General features: G+C 29.7%; 1 protein-coding gene across 1 annotated transcript in view; it reads left to right on the top strand.

Moving 5' to 3' along the window:
* 5-HT2B (5-hydroxytryptamine receptor 2B) overlaps window positions 1–20,266 on the top strand; it is a 252,571-nt gene that overhangs the window by 200,845 nt on the left and 31,460 nt on the right. The window contains exon 4 of the mRNA XM_088235731.1: window positions 9,026–9,161. Coding sequence (XP_088091857.1) covers window positions 9,026–9,161 — 136 coding nt within the window. The remainder of the gene's footprint in view (window positions 1–9,025; window positions 9,162–20,266) is intronic.

Below are 20,266 nucleotides of genomic sequence, written 5' to 3'. Positions count from 1 at the left end.
TTTTTTAACATAAAAAGATCAATTAAGTTTTCATAAATTAAAAAGATATAAACATTAAATGTGACAAAAAAATTAAATAAGAGTTTTAAGTGAGAAAAGAATAATTGGTTGACATTTGCGTTTTCCGTGGAGGTAATAAATAAAAATACAGAATGTACACTCCGAGCCATCCACGCACACACATGAACGCACATATAAAACATACACAAACATATACATTACATGCGACACATATACATAGCATAAACCACTCAAGATGCACATTCAGCAACGATCCCAAATAATCGACCCCATGAAGAGATTTTCTGTACAAATGCAACGTGCAGTTAAAAATGTCTACATCAATACTGAGTCCGTCATAATTTCTACAGGTACGTCTAATGAATGAATTCGAGGTATAATTGTTTTTACAAGTCGGTACATAAAAAAGGGAATTTAATCTAGTATAGCGAAGAAGACAACGGAAACCAATATTTTGTAAAAGATACGGCGAATCAACTATATTATTGAGAATTTTGAAAAGAAAAATTAAATCATATGGAAGGCGCATTTTTTGAAGTAATTCTATTTTTAAATCGATCAAAGATGCGCCGTTATCAACTTCAATATATTTTTATGGATATCTGTTATTGACAAACAGCCGGTGACGTCCAAGGCCGCAAGAACCTGTTAGATGCCTTGTAAAGTAGGCAGGCGTATTAAAAGCTCTCAAGAGGCATCCGTAATTCATGTATATATATAATAATATCAGTTTTTTCCATCTCCGACAAATCAAATCCGTGCGGAGAAATATTCCAATAGACGCAACCAAAGCTCTTGTGAATCCTTATGTGGTTTCACGTCTAGATTACCGTAATGTAATATACGCAAACCTCTCAAAATCTCAAACTGATAAACATCAATCTGTTTATGCGGCAACAATGCTTATTACAAGAATAAAAAATATTCGAATCGAATAAATCGGACCTGACCATATTAGAGAAAATACCTGGCAAAGAAAAGCTACTCTTAGGTCAGCATTTGTTTCAGGCCGAGGAAAACTTTTCGAACTCCGGTGCTGCCTGAACACTAGGTTCGGAGATCAGCCTCTCTACCTGGGAACAATTGCCTTCACACTTGCGAATCATCGACAGTCCCAGTAAGTTCAGATACCAACTGAAATCTCTCATTTTTCGTTAACTTCAATTTTAAAATAAGAAAGTATGAGGTATAGTTTAAGCTTAGGTAAAACGTTAGTTTAACTGTGGAATTGTAAAGCGCCATTGAGGTGATTTTTCAGAAAAATAGCGCCAAATATATACATACATATTAAAGCCTAGCCAGCCGAATTGTAATAAAGGTTGTTGCGACATAACATAAGATGCTCTGCCTTCATAATAAAAAAAAGAAGTTTCAACATAAAACAAAAAACAAAGAAAATAAATATTTTATAACTAGAAATTGAAAAATTTAAATTAAAAATACAAATTTACTCATTTTAATAAATTTTACGGCACGTATTTTAAAAATAACGTTTTCATTTTATTTTTAATTAAAAAAATGCAAGAAAATATATTATACTGCAATGAAAAGACGTTTCTGGCTAGAAACGCCCTTTTAATTTAGTAAGTAAGTAAACGTCTTTATTTCTTAGTGTTAATATGCCAACAAATTCTACTCAGCTAAATAAAATAGACGTTACTGGCCATTTACTGCTTTTCAAACTAGTAACGCAGACCTAATAATCAATTAACTTCGAAATTACCAGCACATGCGCCTATCTTAAATTTAATTAAATACGAGTAGGTACATTCATTTAAAATGTTTTTAAAAACGGAATAGAAGAAAAAATAAGTCAAGTACCTACCTTTTACAAAATCAAGTATTTTAATCAGTCTTTTATAATCATATAAGTCATAACAGCCTTTTATATTTAGTAATCTTCAAGACTTTTGCAGTTAAGTCTCATTTATTATTGAAAATAATATAGTTGTGGCATAGAATTAAGAATAGTCCAGAATGAGCGTAGAATTATATTTTAATACATCGGACTGTGTGCAATAATTTCCCCACTACGCCCTTCTTTCGCCGCACGCAATCGTGAGGTCACAGCGAATTGTTGCTATATGTGAACAAACAATCATAACACAAACGTAATGTAAAAAAAACAATCTGTTAATTTCTCTAAAATTTTATTTTGCACGCGGAAATATTGATTGACACAACAGAGTAGATAAGTAAAAGGTCATTCAAAAAGAGTAATTGAAATAATGAACTTTAAAATTAAAATATAAAACACATTTTATTTTACATAAAACGGATATTTTTTGTATCATGTTAAATAATATTTGATGTTTTGAAGATAATGTCAATCAAATGTCTACCATAGAGTTGTTTAATCCGAAATCCAATTTTCATTAATGTTCTCATTAGATGAGCAAAGTAGGGTAAACAAATTTACCACCCTGGCAACACTAACGAAATTTCCAATTTGTTTCTTCGACAATCTGACAGATGGAAAAATAATTCAATTTTTAAGTAATGCATTTGTTACATACACATTAATTTGCTAATCACACATGAAATGTGATTGCATCCTATTTCTTTAAGATCCTAGCCGTATTTCTACACTTTGAAAAGACACAACACGGCATAGTTGAATTCAAATCGGAGTTGCGTACAGAGCGACGTCTACAAATAAACTAATGGGTCAAAACGTAAACCTACCCATTTATGAGTAGTTTAGTCGCCTTCTGTTTGATGTGCGTATGCGTTTTTGGACTATACTTAATTCTGTGAGTTGTGGTTATTTTAGGAAGATAATTTAAATGTCAGTAGATGCGTATTTTTTTGCTGATTTCAAATATGTATTCAACTCATTTTCAACAAAAAAATTAGATGCGTCCTTCTTTCTTATGACGGCAGCGTTAATGCCTTAACTTTTATATTCCTTTACCGAAAATTTTCTCCGTCATTTGTAATATCCTTTATTCATTGATGCACACTCTGGGGACCTTCGAAAAAGATTAGTGACAGTTGAATTCAGTTGTCGTCTACAAAAATTGTGACGCACAAAATTATTGTTTATACATCAACCTTTAGTATGAGGATCGCCTTGTTTTAAAGGAAGTAACGATCTTGTCAAGAAAGAAAGGGTGAGAAGGAACTTCAGGACTTTTTATCTCTCCTCTGAGGATCACACACCTGTTCAGCTATTTCGCCTGTATAATACTATTTGCTTTTTGTAAGAAACAGATAATAGTTTAGCTCGAGAGACTCTGGTAGTTTCTTAAATGCTGATAATAGAACTTTAAATTAAACTCGCGAGTGTTTATTGAGTTCTAATGTTTAAATAAACTGACGGAACTTCCGATGAAGAAGGTAGTTATGTGTGAAACTTAAACATTAGTCTAATTATCTGTTCACACACACAAAACGAAAAAAATAACTGCTGATCTTTTGCTCTTTTTTTTGTATATATTTTTATTAAAGAAAGTAAAACATGAACAAAAATATAAAAGGAAAAATAATGAAACCCACTAAACCGCAAAACCGGCTTGTCAGCAGGTTTCTGGTTTTTCCTTTACAAAGAGAAACGTTAGAGAAATAATATGAATTTAAAAAGTAATATAAACATTATTAAGAACTAAAAGCGTACCTATTTTTCACAAAAAAAAAAATTACAAAAATTAAAATAGATGTCATTAAATGATAATCAATATAAAGCCTTGTTCCATATAAGCCATTTTATTATTTTTTTCTTAAAAGCTTCGTCAACATTTTCTTTTAAAATCATCTTCGGAATCTTATTCAAAATTTTAGTAATTAATGAGTTTGCCTACCATTGCCCAGTTATGAAAGTGTAAAATAAAAAAGGCGTATTATTAAGTGTCGTCGGCGCGGGAAAAGGTAAGGTCACGTTATTTTTATTATTTATTATCGTTTATGTATCTGAAAAAAAAATCAATTAAATAATTCAGTCATATTCAAGTGTAATCAAAATTTTAAGAAATACACTTTATTTATTTATTTTACAAAAACAAACAGTCAACAATGATATGATAACATAAAAAAGATACGGTTTAAGGAGAGACCAGCAAAGTTTCTAAATAAAAATCATACGTGTTAAATTGCCGTACAACAAAAGGGTGTGTTTATGTGTATTTGTATGAGAGTAAGTGTATAGGTGTGTTTGTGTGTATGTGGGAGTAAGTGTTCAGGTGTTTGTGTAAGTGTGAGCTTTATCAAATAGCAAGTGGGATTGTATTGCAGCCAGAAAGAATCAATCTTAATTTATTTTTAAATAAATTAAGGGGCGTGTTAAATATATCAATAGATGAAAAAAAAGCAATATAGTTAGAGCAAGAACGATAGGAGAAAGAGTGTTGTGCATAGTTAGCGCTACAGACTGGCAGATGGAATAAATACTTATTTCTTTAAAACGAATAAACCAAAAAGACAATGAATAGCAATATAAAAATCATTTAGAGGACATGCATCTATACTTTGCAGTGGCGAGCCGTGATTTATTTTATAGGTAATCTATTAAAAATGTTCATTAATTTGTACTACATATAAGTACTTACATAACATGTAAGTAATGTAATTATAAATTACTACTTTTTCTGTGGTTCTGTGAAAATCAACTCAAACAACAATTATTACTAACCACGCGATAAACGTAGCTTTATTCTACACTATTTTAATAGAATGCTAAACTCATACAAAAGTTTATTATCACATACCACAATGACATTTAGCAAATATTTTCATTATGATCTGTCATTGATAGTACTGTCAAGACTTGAGCACTGGTTGATTCCTTTTAAAATGAATAATGCCTAAAACGGCCACTGCGAACGCCACCTGTCCTATGTTATACAAAATATGTCAACGGTATCCCATCAAAGAAAAATAGTCCTTCGGAAAAAATGTTCGAAATACTAGTTTCCAAATAGAGAATCTTCTAAAAATATTTGTAATCTGCAAGTTTGTTTTAGTACTAAAAAAGCCGACTTGGGTTAAAGACGAAAAATACAGTGTACTTTTTTGTATGGAAGAATAAGCTGAGGTAATCGGCTAGTTTTATCGTTCAGTGAGAATGGACTGGGCGCTGGCGCTGGGCGCACTTCATAGATATTTTTTTGTAGAAAGATATAAACGGTGATTGAAACGGTGATAAATAACAATTACTTTATATATTTTCCCATAAACATGGTTACTATAAATTATTATAATTTAAAGTCAAATATAATGGTAAGCTGTGCATAATCGCTTACTTTGACGATTCGCCTCTGCTATTTTGTCAATATTGAAATGTATTATAATACTTTTAATACCTATATTTTGTATACCATTATTTTTTTGCCATTGTTTGTCTTTGCTACATAGTTTTATCATCTTTTTGTTCAATTTCTTGTTGACATGTTTCTTAATGTAACTGTTGTAATTAGCTTAGTATGTATAATAATATATATATTTTTTTAATTTGCCATTTCTTTTGATAAATTGGTATTTGAACATTGTTTTTCTGTCACTCTCTAATAAACACCTTTTTGATACCATGCAAAATAGAAAACTGCGCGTTGGACTAATTTTGCTTAGCTAATATCTACAAAATTTACGTTTTACTGTTTCGTTTTCTGCACCCCAGTACTGAACCAATTTAAGTATCAGAATAATGTTTAACTTTTGTTCGTTTTTAAAATTATTTGTATACCGTACGTCTGAAGACGGCAGATAAACTGGGCACTTTTAAGGGTTGTTGGATAATCCTAGCTCTTATTGGAAACCATTGACACGCCAATGGTAAATATCTATGGGGTGTAAAAAAAAATGCTAGTGCAGTAATCCAGTGAGAAAAGACATGAAAACGTTTGTATGAAAAAAAGTGAGTCAGCGTATCCTTTTAGTTAATTTATTAAAAATTGGGCAAAAGTAATATCTGCCCCAGCTGACCCCTTATTAAAATTTCCACAAATTTTCAGATCTTTAACGTCACCAAATCATGTGGAATAATTTTTAAAAAGGGGATGTTTAAACATAGGCACAATGGTGAATGTTACACAGTATGTAAAGTGGCCACATGAACAAACCGATGACTGTTCAAAAGCCATGCAAATACATAGACTAACATATTCCTAAATAGGTGCGTACCCTTGAGGTTATTTTCACAAAAACGGCGCTATATAAATTATCCAAATATATATATACATATATACGTTTAAACAGTTACTGTTATCAATTTGTATCTTTTTAAGTAATCCCATGTAAGTTGAATTCGTTCCGACGTTTCGGCTACCATTACAGGAACTATCTTCAGGATAAACTGGTTACCCTGTTTAAACAGTTTACAATCTTATAATCTCCCACAAACCAGCATTAACATGAAAGGTCTTCAAATGAAAAAAAAGAACTACAAAAATAAGATAAAATATCTTCTAAATGTCATTTAAAAAAAAATGTGTCACCAATAAAGTCTTAGACTTAGTGGGTATCAAATTGTTATATGTATTTTAGTTTCTTGAAAGTTCTTTCTCGTTTTATTGATGTACGTATGTTTTAGAATTTTTTTTTCATATTTTTTTTGAATTTTTACACAACAATTGATGTGAAAGTATGAACAATTATGTATAAAATAAAATGGGCCAGTTATATTCATAAATAAAATTAAAATTATATTGAATGTACCTATTGTTTAAACATATTCTCTTGTTAACTATGTATTTGTATTTTACATAAGATTAAATAAATAAATAAATAAAGTAAATAAATTTTAAATTATTAAATAAACGCTGCTCTGTAGCACTGTAACTGAAAAATACCAATTTGTACGGAATCACAAAAAAAAGACACATGTTGGTTCAATTTTCCTCTTTTAAGTATTCTGCATCTCTGTTGTAATATTCTAAACTAAACAACTCCTTAGAGGTAAAATCCAGTTCTTGTCTATCAAAATTTGACCTAACATAAAATATCTGGTATATCTGCAGAAATGATTTATTAGGTACTATTTATAACATACAAAATTACTTATCTGAAATATGACACCTCACTATTTAAATCTTGATTTACTATATCAGCATCTCTCCACCACGTAAATTGATGAGCCAAATTAATTGTTTTCATTAATTAAGGGTTGTTTTTCATTCAGGCATACTCGGGTGTGATGGTTGCTAAAATAATTAAGAAACCTTACACCCTACAACGGAATTACAAATGAACTCAATTTGCAACCCCACGGAAAATAGAGCATAATGGTAATTAAAATAAAACTGAAAGTTTTTAAAGATTAAAGTTTCGCGGTCCTGAATTCCTAAAGATTTTTCAAGAGAATATTTCAGGCATAAATCATTTCATCGCAATTAATAATCATAACTTTTAAACTGAGCAGATTAATTGAGTAGGTATTCTAAATTAAAGCTAAACTTTAAAATTTCTAATTTTATAATTTGTCAAAGTACTTAATTAAGCTCAAACTTTGTGTAGGTACTTGATTTTTTTAAATAGTTTAGTTATTACCATAATTTTTAGTTCATCCAAATGTTTGTAGACAAAGGCTAAATTCAACTTCTTAGGAAGTAACTATATTACAACTGAGATGAAAAAAAATTTAGAGAAGCGGACATAGAAGTCAAGACATTGACAAAGCTTATGACCTAGCATTGGCTGGTTTAAGTGGCCACTTTACTAACTTAGTAACAGTCACTATTCTGCCTATTTTTAATCATTCACGTTTCTTTTTTCTTCCTCCTATTGATTTTAGTGCAGTTGAATAGGTGCAATCTTTATTTACTTATTTATGCAGTGAGATTTTTCCGATTGAATTATTTCACCTAAATATTAGGTAAAGCCTGAACCTCATTTTATTTTTAATACTTCCGTACCCATAAAGGTTTTAGCTCTTTAACTTCACTAAAATCAACAAATGGAAGAATTGGAAAAATATGGATTTTCAAACATAGGCAAAATGGTAAATGTTACACAGTGTGTAAAATGGTCACTCAAACCAGCCAATGACAAGTCATAAGCCCTGTAAATGCCTAGATTTCCATATTCTTTTATTTAAGGTATTCTCCATCCCTGTTGTAATTTTTTAATTAAAAACCTGTTAAAATGCTTCCTTTTTTCGGCCATTTTCGGACGTTTGGCGTCCAAATGTGATACTATTTTAGAGAAATGAAAAATTTGCCTTCTTTAAAAATAAAAACAAAATAAGTTTTACAAATCACAACAGGGCAGTAAAATATTTTTAAAAGGGGAGTATGGAGAACAAGGCATTTACAGGGCTTACGACATGTCATTGGCTGGTTTAAGTGGCCTCTTTTCACACTGTGTAACATTAACCATTTTGCCTTGGATAAGCTTAATAGGTTTTATAGGGTGACCGTTACAGTGGAACATCGTATAAAGGACTATATTGGAAGTTTGTTTGATTATTGATCAAAGGAAAATTATTTTTTAAAGCTTTCCTAATGTGAAATATTTCCATATTATTTACTTTTAACCCTTTATTATTTGTATGTAAGATTTTAACTCCAGATTTTTTATTTAAGTCATGATTTAGATTTAATCAATCTGTGATTACAAATTCAGAGAAACTAATATTGTGAAGACACCTCATATGTTTTATAACACGAATATCAAAATTTCTTGAAATTCTCTCAACGTAAACTGAAGGACAAGAATTGCATTTTAATTGGTATATACATGAATTATTTAATAAACTATTTTTATCTTTATTATTAAGCAATAATTTACCAATATTTTTATTTGTATAAAAAGCAAGTTTAATATTATTTAGTAAAAATTTGGATACATTAACTTGGATACATAAATTTGATGACATTGAAAAGTCGGTAAGTGGTTATATACAAATATTTAATAACATTTAGTAAAATGTTTATTTTTTAACCACAAAGTTAATGCTTTAAATATTAATAATAATTTAACAATTTTTTTGTGTTTTCGATAAAAAATGTAAAATGTATTTACTGTAGATATTTTAAATTGGTTCAATTTCACAGCTTCCATTTTTTTTCCCCAGAGAGGCGAAACACGTGGCGTCGAACAACCAGCAGTAGTCGGAGCACACCTCAGCACGTGGCCGCTCACTCAGCTGCTAGTACTGAAACAGACCTCACTGCGCTTGATGCTCACGAACTGTGGCTTCCAGATACAAGGTAAGAATGCTAACGTATAACAAAGAGTCGCGTTAATTACCTTCTAGCTACATCTCAGATTAAGGTTGTAGTCTGGTGAAACGCACGCAAAATGAGGAAATTATACGATTTTGCCATTTTAAAACAAATGTTTTTTAGTTAAGCTATAATAAAAATATATAAATTAGATAATAACCATAATTTTTAAAGGTATTTCTGTTAAAAAATATACTTAAAACTTTTAAGTCACTAAAATTTAATAACTTTTAGACCGACAGATTACGCCGTTTCAAATTAAGACTAAACTTAGATATTTTGGGATCTCAATAAAGACTAAGTATTGAACAATTTTTTTTTCTAATAATTTAAAGATAATAAATTGAACATGAAAGTGGCTGAGGCCAAATTTTGATTTTTTTATCTTCAAAAGACATACAAGCATTTTAATATCAAATACATTTTTGTGACAGTTTCTTTTATTTCTATTTTTTAAATTATTTATACGTATTATTATAAAAATAAAAAAAATATTGGAATATTTTAGTTGAAACTTTTTTTTATAGAATTGTATTTTCTTTTTTTTAAAAAAAGACGATAATTCTGGTTGTAATATGTTATTTAAAACAACACCTTCTTTACGTTTTTATGACTTTCATACCGGCCCTTACCGCAAACGATAAAAAAATACAAACATTTTGAATCACATACTTTTTGTGACATTTTCCTTTTTTCTACGTAAAAATATGCCTTCGTTAATACTTTTGAAAAAATATATTTATTGAAATATTTTAGTTGAAACTTTTTTGTAGAATTGTATTCCCTTTTTTTAATGAAGATAATTCATTCAATTTAAAACAATATCTTATTAACTTTTTTATGACCTTTATACCTGCTCTTATCGGTACCGGTGCAGGTTTTTAAAAAAGAACATTGAAAACAAATTATTTACTATTTTACATAAAATTCCCAAGGAGCTTTTGTAAAAAAAATCACTGAAGGATATGCAGATAACAATGTTTATTTACAGACTTTTTAAATATTTTAAACAATAACATTATACAAAAAAGCAGAATAGAATTTACGGTACACTACAAACTAAAAGGGTGTAATTATTTTTTTTTAAAGTTACTAAATAAACATAATACAAGGTATGGAAATGAGTTTTAAATAATTAACATAATACAATCTATAATAGAAAAAAAAAGTTTAATAATTATATGTATGTATGTAAGCTGAACGAGTATGAGAGTGCAAATGTAAAAAATTCTAAGAATAAAAAAGTTTTTAAAATAAACAAAATATATGTACCCAATACAGGTTAAAAAAGTATGAGATCCGTATTAAAATCATTTCAAAGGTATTAAAAATTATATGTTCAAGAAACAACAGTAAAATATTTTAAAAAAAAAATAATTTGCACGTCCTGTTTTTGTATTTTTAAATTGGTGATTTATTTTTTTGTGGCAGTTTATTAAATTCCACAAAATCTATGCATTGTTAAGATCTGGTACCAAACTTCGTATACTTCACAGATCCAATATAAATCTGATTTTTTGATCGAGTACTGTACTGATGGATTTCTCTATTGAAAACAGGCTTTATGTTACTGTGCATTGAGTCAAGAGTTGTATTAATGATAGTGCCAGTTATCTCGAAGTAAGAAAGCATTCTAGAAGGCATGATTTTTGTTTCAAAATAAATGTCCCTTACATGAGTTTCACACGGTAGGTGAAACACATTTCTGATCGCTCTATTCTGAATAACCTGCACCTCCAAAATTTTGCGTTTAGTTGCAAAACCTCAAATACAGCATAGGTATGATAAATGTGAATGGACCATAGAAAAATAAAGTTGATACTGTATCCCCCGATTTTACTTAGGCATTCGATATAACAAATCGCAGTGTCTTGATTCATCAGGTATGGGAAACAGGCATTCGCGATGATTTGCGTGTATGGCTTATTTCTTACATCAAGTGTTAAAACCAAGCAGTAGCCGTTCAGGGATTCATATCAAATTTCACTTCAATACTCTCTGGGTTCCCTCAAGTTTCGCATCTGGGGCCATTGTTGTTCCTGAAATATAAAACAAATATCAATGATATTAATTTTTATTTTTCTTACGTTTGCTTATGATACCAATTTGTTTGTATAAATCAAGTATTAAAATTATTGTTTGCAGTTGCATTGACCTTGATTATAAAGTAAAATATTTAAATTGTAATTAGTTATATCTGAATGTAAACAATTTATATTCAATATCGTTCACTAGAAAAGGAAATACAATTTCCCTTCACAACAAAATTAACCATACTAATCTCGTCAGAAAAAAAGAATTGAAGGATCTCGTGATCATGAACGAAGAAACGAAAAAGCTTACCGAAACTTTGGCTTTATCATACGCATCATTTAAAACTACAGCTTCACTTAAAACTTTGTATAATGCCTACGTTTAAATCCCTCTTAAATTTAGTTTTTTCGCCTAGAATCTCTAATATCTAAAACCTACATAGATCGATTGGATCGAATCCAAAACAAATTCTTGAAAGTTTTCAATCGTAAAGCATGTGTTACATTCGATTCGTATGACGACTTTTCCGCTTTCCATAAGTTTCAGCGATGCGCTTTTAATGTCACATATGCTTGTAAAACAACGGCTCTTAAAGTTTATCTTTATTTTGGGAAAAAAAGTCACACGGAACCAGGTCTGGCAAATATGGAGGCTAGAAAATCGTTGCAGTATTATTTTTGGCCAAAAATTCACGAACTAGCAATGAAATATGAGCAAGTGCATTATCGTGGTGCAAAAGCCATGAATTTTTTGCCAAAAATCCGTGTGTTTCATACCCAAAACATTTGAAAAAAATTCATGGCATGAGCCAATCAAAAAGCCAACATCATCAGCGACATCTCTAATTGTGATTTAGCGATCGTTCATAACCATACCCATTTCATTAACTTTTTCCACGTTTTCATCGGTTGTTGATGTGCTGGGGCGTCCGGGCCGTTCGTCATTTTTAACATCTTCACAGCCGTGGAAACGCTCATACCACTCGTAAACTCTTGTTATACTCATAACAGACTTATCATAGGTTTTTGTTACCATTTCACACACTTTGATACACTTTATTTCATTTTTTACACAAAATGTGATACAAATTCTTTGATCCATTTTTTTTGACAAATGAAAATCGCCGAGTTCATAAAAACATGTCGAACCTTAGCGGCTGCCACAGACAAAGTAAACAGCTGTGAATATCTTTCAGGGACATGTATACTAATATAATAATAAAAATTGGCAATCTGACTCTCCAAACCCGCGAAAATTACAAATTCATGCCGCCTGACTGTGGAATCATCTTTCTCTTCTTTAACTCTTGTGTGGCTGCGATGTCACAATAGTCTACAGCGATACAAGACTTGATATATCTCCCTTATTTTTTTAAACGATGAAGTTGAATTTTTCCTATTTTTAAAATATACATGGATTGGTAATTTATTTAACAATGCTGGATTTTAATACAAAAAACAATTTTTCTTGCCACGCGAAGGATGAATGTCCGCCAATACAGCAATGTATCTGTATAAGAGAGAGCTCAAAGTTAGAACTCATAACAAGGAAGACAGAGACGCTGTTTGGTGGCCAATGTTTGAGTGAAACAGATCAGTCGGTTATTGGCAGTTATGGGGGACACACGCATGTAAAATGAGCGCCGTTTGTATACTTTTTAATTCAGTTTGCACAGGGGTAAATTTTATGTTTATTTGTATAAATTATAAAAAATAATTATTAAACAGCATGTTTCCATGTTTTTATTTTATCAAAATGTCTGAACATAAGAATATTCCGTCTTTCGCTTGTGGTAACACGACGTTCCATCACCGCGCACAAAGGAATTATTTACCACAGTCTTTTAAGCGTTAACCTCTGCTCTTCATCGTTTTTAACTATTAAAGACTAATCAATAAATTTTTGATACACAAATAATGCGAGTTATATTGTATTTTGGCATCTACGAGTGTTTTGTTTTTGCAAACGTTTTGAAACTAACATTATATAAAAAAACTCCTTTATTTTATTGGTTGATTAAAAGATATTACATTTTCGCAATAAACCCACTAATGTACAAATATGTATTATGTATAAGAAGTTAAATAAATACAACAACTCTAAAATGTATATTTGAAACACTTATTTTGTGGTTATTTATTTTAATTAAATAAATAACTGTGATATAACTATTTATTTATTCTTTACATTATATTTATTTTCTTTAAATATGTACTTATCAATAATGAAATATTTAGTTAGCACTGTAAAAATAAAATTGGATAGAAGTCATTTGTTAAGTGTACCTTAATAAAGAAGCTTGTGTAGCTTTGAAACCGCTCGGTATAAGTGGTAAAAATAAGCGGTTAAAAACAAAGTCATTTTAATTTTTTAAAATTATAAATACAAAAACTGTTTATGTTTTTAAGATGTTCAAATAAATCATGTTTCTTTTTACATATAAAAATACATTTTTTGACTCTAACACATTGCTTTATTTGTTTTTTTCAATATGAATTTATTAGGAGGATCTTTCAATGCAGATATAATCTGCATGTATAAAATTATGAACTGTCTCATTGATGCCCCTGAAATTTTGCAAAAGATTCTTTTTAACGTTCCCACCCGTAGACTAAGAAATAATGAAATGCTTTTCCTCGGTCACTACAGGACCAATTATGGTGCACAGTCGCCTTTGCCCAGAATGATCAGGCGGGTGAACGATCATCAAGATCTTGATTATTATGGTGTAAGGATGTCTTTCTTTACAAATCAGCTAAAGAATCTGTATAGTTAGCCTATGCTTTTTACTTAATCTAAAAAATCTATCATCTGTCTTTGCTGCTTATTTCTGTTCCTTATATTTTTTTATTCCTTTGTAAAAATTTCTTTTAATTGTAATGTTTATAATGGACTTTGTCCGTAAATAAATAAATAAATAAATAAATAATAAATAAATGTTATGTTTATGGTAGAAAATGAGCATTTGATATTTTTTTCGATTTTAATGTAAAATTTCATTTAAGAGGAATTTACAAATTTTAATCAATGTGATAAAGTTTCATTTTTCTCCATATAAAGGAGATTGTAGGTGGGAGTGACTTTTTAGCCACGGTAAAGTTAATAATTATGATAATACTGGCCAATTTCAATTCAAATGACTCGCAATTCCAAGATTTCCACTAAATTCGAGGAATTTCTTCATACTTTAATTATAAATCATTCGAGCAATTACATCCAAACTTTCAGTTTCTCATTCTGACTTTTGAACATAAATCTGTCGAGATGAATTTGTTTTTGTTCAAGGCCTAATCTGCATATAAGTTATCTTCATAATATTTTTATTCTTTGGTAATATTTTAAAAGACTCCCTAAACCATATATATGAGTTCTAAGAGAAAGTAATATCCGTAGCCATACTATTTTGGATAATTGACACATTTCTGGTCATGCATTTACAAGAGAAGATCCCAGCAGAATGCCCGTATGGGGTTTTCCAGTCATTTAAATGATTTAATATCAAAAGAACGTACAGAGAAATTTCTCTTGTGTAACGCCAAGAGTGTTCAATGTTCTGGATGAACACATGAAGTTCTTCAAAACGAAAGCCATTTTCAGGAGAAGTGTATAAGTCGGATTTCGTCTAAGTGAAGAAACTGCTGCGAGACATTGTATAAATTTATGTATCTATTAAGCGTGTTCTCCAGATGTTTATTGAAATTTATATTCATTAAATAATTTTTATTTGAGATATACTTTAAATGTGTTTGCTTCTACTTTCCATCGTGTTCTATCCCAACTCAACACAGGGCTCTTGGCTTCATAGAGTTGGGGATACAGGACGATTTTTATTAAATATGTATCTTTATTTGAATAGATTAAAAAATATAAATGTGTTTGTTTGTGTTTCCTACATATTTCAACGGAACAACCGATCGTCGTTTTTTTCGCATATTTTTTTTTCCATTTTAAACAAAGATTAATAATAAAAATAACTTAACCTCACTGAGGTTACTACCAAGGACACTTAAACAAAATAAACTTAATTTAACGAGATAATTAACAAAATGTTCAGATAGTTTTCAACAAAACGATTTTTGGTTTATATTCAATTTGTGTACACGTTTAATATTCATATTATAAAACGTATAATAAAATAACAGAAACATAACATGAACTGTACATTTGTGCAGCAGTTGATTTAATATTGGATTGGGTGAATGAGACAATCCAATTTACTTCTACCTAGCTCCACTTTCCATTTTTTTAATTCCCTTTTTGAACATATTCCCATTTCTAATTGTTTTAATAGACATGATATGGTGTTAACAAAAAGGCGGACTGGAATGGAAAAACGAATTTCATTCAGTTTTGTAAAAGGTTGGAAGTATTTGAATAAAGTATAGGAACATAGAATGGGCACTTACCTTTTACATGATGTGAATTTTCTTGAATTTCAGGCACTGGATGATGAAATGCACTATGAATTGTAACAATGTTTACACCGACGCGCGACGAATTTAAGTACTTTTTATGCCATTGCCATATGCCATATGCCATGTTATGTCAAAAATGTTGTGTTTTGTTTCAAATAAAAATCGTCTAATTTTGAATTTCTCCCATCTTGATGTCAGGTAGGTATCATTAGGATGTGTGAAGGGAAGGATAGAAAAAGAATAATAATCGACCAGGAATAATATCGATAAATGCTGCTATTTACTGAACATATGGATAGCCGGAGAGGTAAGAAGTAGAATAGGATACTTATTTTTTTCCCAAATAAAACAAAATATAATGAAAATAATATATACTATATCAGCAATGAGTAAGATTATTGAAAAATGAGTAGACGGTAAAGTAGGATGTCAAAAATATTCCATTTTATAAAGTTTATATTTGAATATTTAGTGAGAATGATAAAAATAAAAAAGGAATCAATTTATTAGTTACGTAAACCTTGACAATGACGCTTGTTTACTTTGAAACCGGTCGGTGGAAGAAAAAGTTGTTTTATTTATTTTATTTAATCAATTTTATGTTTATACTTTAAATGTCTATGACTGAGTAGCTTTATCTATGGTTAGTTTGGTTTGCTTGTCGTTTGAGTTTTGTAATAGGATTTCGGATTTGTAAAAAGAATAACGATGCTTCGTCATTATAGACTAACGGATCATAATATTTCTTTCATAGTGATAATTGGAAAACCAAGATAATTTCTATCTCAATAAAATACATCATTTTATTGGGAAAATTCTAATTTTTTGAGTTTGTCCAAGTTTTTGTAGACAAGGGCTGGATTTAACCCCCTAGGGAGCTGTTTATATTAAACTTCAATACGTCAACTTTAAAAACTCTCTTAGAATTAACTTCAAAAACGTCAACAGATGGAAGAGTCGAAGGAATATAGATGTGCAAATATAGGCAAAATGGTGAATGTAACACAGTGTGTCAAGTGGTCACTCAAACCAGCTAATGACAGGTCATAAGCCCTGTAGATGTCTAGACCTCTATATTCTCTCTGTAAAATGTTTTTCATATCTGTCGTAATATGTTTACATTCTATTGATTAACAAAAACTATTATGGAAAGACGACCAAAATAATTCATTATTGACAATATTTTGAGTTTTTCCAAATTTTTGTAAACAAGAATTAGATTCAACTCCCTGGGGAGCTGTTAATATTAACATATTACAACAGAGATGAAGAACGTTTTGGAGAACGTAATATAGAAGCCGAAGCAGAATGGTGAATATTACACAGTGTTTAAAGTAGCCACTTAAACTAGCCAACAACAGGTCATAAGCCCTTTAGATGACTCGACTTACATGTCGTGCCAGTATGGGCAAAAAACGTTAACTCAAAAATATGCGGACTCAACTTAATGATGCAGTTTTGTATTTTTTTTAACGCTGTACAAACTGGCAAAATACACTCAGTCATATTAAATTTCATATATCTGTAGTTTTAAACATAAATTTAAGGTTAAATCGTATATCCGGCATTTTATTTTTTAGGCTAAAAGCTTTAAAGAACTTTATTTTTACTTAATATAAAATTAAAAAACGGAAAAATTAAAAACATGTTCATAAATGAGCACACAACATCTTACCATATTTAAATAAGATATAAATAATATAAGAGTAAAAAAAATAAAAAAAACTTAAATGCTTGATTTCTCGAAACATGGATTTGAGAGTTAAAGCTTTTTGCCAGTATACCCACGATATTACCTTGTCTTAAGTGTTCTTCATCTCTGTTGTAATATGTTAATATTAACAGCTCCCGGAGGAGTTAAATCCAGTCCTTGTCTACAAAAATTTGGACAAGTGGGTAGGTTTGTATTTTTCCCCATCCGGTATTTATTTTGTTTTCAATTTGGATAAGACAAAATCAATTGGGACAATAATCCGATTAATATTTTGATCAAATCTGATTGTTTTGTAGAGCAAACAGGAAACATTTTTTTAATGTTTTTCTACTATAGGCTACTCTGAGAACAGTACCTTCCGGTAAATAGCGCCTTTAAGTGCTGTGAATGGCTCTGGAGAGCCCTAAGGTCGTAGTCTGGTAAAACGCACCCAAAATGAGGGAATCATGCAATTTTGCCATTTTAAAACGAATGTTTTTTTTAATTGCGCAATAATAAAAATACATAAATTAGATTAAAACTTGCGGGCAGGTATGGAGGTAATAAAAAAGGAAAAAATATATTGTTAAAAATTAAACATTACCACCAGAATAACGTTCTTTTTTGAATAAAAATAGAAAACAATGCTATCAAAAAGGTTTCAACTAAAATACAATATTTGAGTTTGTCTAAATGCTCGTAGAAAAAAGACTGAATTTCACTCCCTCGGAAGTCATAAAGATTAACAAATTACAACAGAGATAGAGATAAACCAGCCGATGACAGGTCATAAGCCCTGTAAATGCCTAGATTTCCATATTCCCTTATTTAAGGTATTCTCTATCTCTGTTGTAATTTGTTAATATTAACAGCTCCCCAGGGAGCTGAATCTAGGAAATATAGGAAATGGTCATAAAATTTAAATATTTGAGTAAATTATAAGAACTCTAGTATTTTTCATTAAAAAAAAAAAAAGAAATAGTTTACTTTTCAAAATTTCAATATAGCGCCAAAAGTTTAAAAAAATGGTAAGGGTTTTATGTTTTATATTATATAAATAAAACACGAGTAGTACTTTAATCCACAAATTTGGAATATCCAGTGACCGGTTTCATCGCTTTCGCGACATCTTTGAGACTGGTATCTTTGTTAAAGAGTTAAATGTATTTATACAAAACATTAGCATTATATCAACTCATTAGTAAACCCAAAGAAAATTTGTTGAAAATGATCCTTAAGATAAAAATAACTTTATTTAATTTACTTACATATAACTTTGAATTATCTATCCTTACCTCTGCTTTGTATAAATACATTTAACTCTTTAATAAAGATACCAGTCTCGAAGATGTCGCGAAAGCGATGAAACCGGTCACTGGATATTCCAAATTTGTGGATTAAAGTATCACTCGTGTTTTATTTATATAATAAACTTAAATGTGGTACACAAAAGTAAACATAGAAAGCACTATAATCTTAAAAACATAAATTACCGTTTACCATCTTTGAAATGATAAAATAGAGTTGATTTATATAAACTATACTTTTTGTAAAAAATATCAGCAACGTCGGAATAGTTACTGGAGAGTATATGGAGTCGATTCAAAATAGCATTATATGAGTATACTGAGAGAAAACACCCACGGCTCTAGAAAAATATTTAGGTACTTTATATATCATTAAAACTGGTCGATAAAATAATTTGATTCTCGTTTGAAATATTTAAAAATTTGTATATATTCATTGTTTATCATTTGTTAAAGTCAAAAACATTCCAACTGTTGTGTAGATTTGAATATTCACTCTTTTCACTAAAGTTTATTATCTCAGTTTCACTTTTCTGGCTGGCTGCTTTCTGCATAACTACGTTCAATTACTGTGCCCTTGTTTTAACGTCCATATTTTTTCAAATTCTCATCAAATTAGAAGTGTAAAAGAGTGATTTTGACTCAATAGCTAAAAATCTTTCGGGTTAAAATTTTTTAAAAATCGAGCCCAGATAAAACTGCTGCGTAGTGTAGAGGTTGAAGCGTTCGCCTACCATATTTTAGGTGCTGGGTTCGATTCCTTAGATTTCAACATGAAACGTTTATTTAAAAGAGTGGTTTTACGCCGCAATGTTTAATTGTCATATTTTATCTTTAATTTTTTTATTATTATCGGTATATTTTTGAGTTTATATTTATGCTTCAATTTTTATAATTATCGGTATGTTTTCCAATTTATATTTGATTTCTTAATTTCTTAATTACTAATGTTATATTTTATAATTTGTATTTATGCTTCAATTTTTATTATTATCAATATGTTTTCTAATTTATAATAATTTTGTCTGATTTCTTAACTATTAATAATATTTTATTTAATTTATATTTATGATTTAATTTTTAGTATTATTACCTGCATGTTTTCTAATTTATGTTTAACTTGAATTTTTTTTATGTTATTATTACTCTTTGAATTTATTATGCATCATTTAATGAAATAAAATAAAAAACACATGTAAAAAAGAAGGTCCTTCCTAAACACAGGAACTTCTTAGCTAGTCGGGACCTGAAACAAAGAAACTTTACATTTTAAATTTGTGTAATACATAAATAAATAAATAAACTGTTCCTAGACTGGCATCAGAGGTGTAAAACCGACCATCTTACCTTCACATAAAAGAAGATTAATTTACACTGCAATTTGTATTTCAATACAGTGCCCTATTCACCACCCACCGGATGCAAATAGAGAGATGCTGATGGTGAAACTCTTGAATAATTCGCATTTTCAATAATTGTTTGTCGCTTCTATTGTATTATGATATTATGAATCATAAATACAGCCCATTAAATTGATAACAGCTGTGTTCACCAATGTCTTAAAATATGTTTCATCCCCTACAGAAAGTCATTAATAAATATAATAGCAGCTATAATAGTAGCTACAATAATAGATAGAAA

The sequence above is a fragment of the Micrasema longulum genome, unplaced genomic scaffold, assembly GCF_059751315.1.
Source record: "Micrasema longulum isolate JH-2025_06_02 unplaced genomic scaffold, ASM5975131v1 h1tg000096l, whole genome shotgun sequence".
NCBI classification, from domain to species: domain Eukaryota; kingdom Metazoa; phylum Arthropoda; class Insecta; order Trichoptera; family Brachycentridae; genus Micrasema; species Micrasema longulum.
The sequence above is the reverse complement of the archived record's forward strand: the minus strand, read 5'-3'. Positions and strand labels throughout refer to the sequence as shown.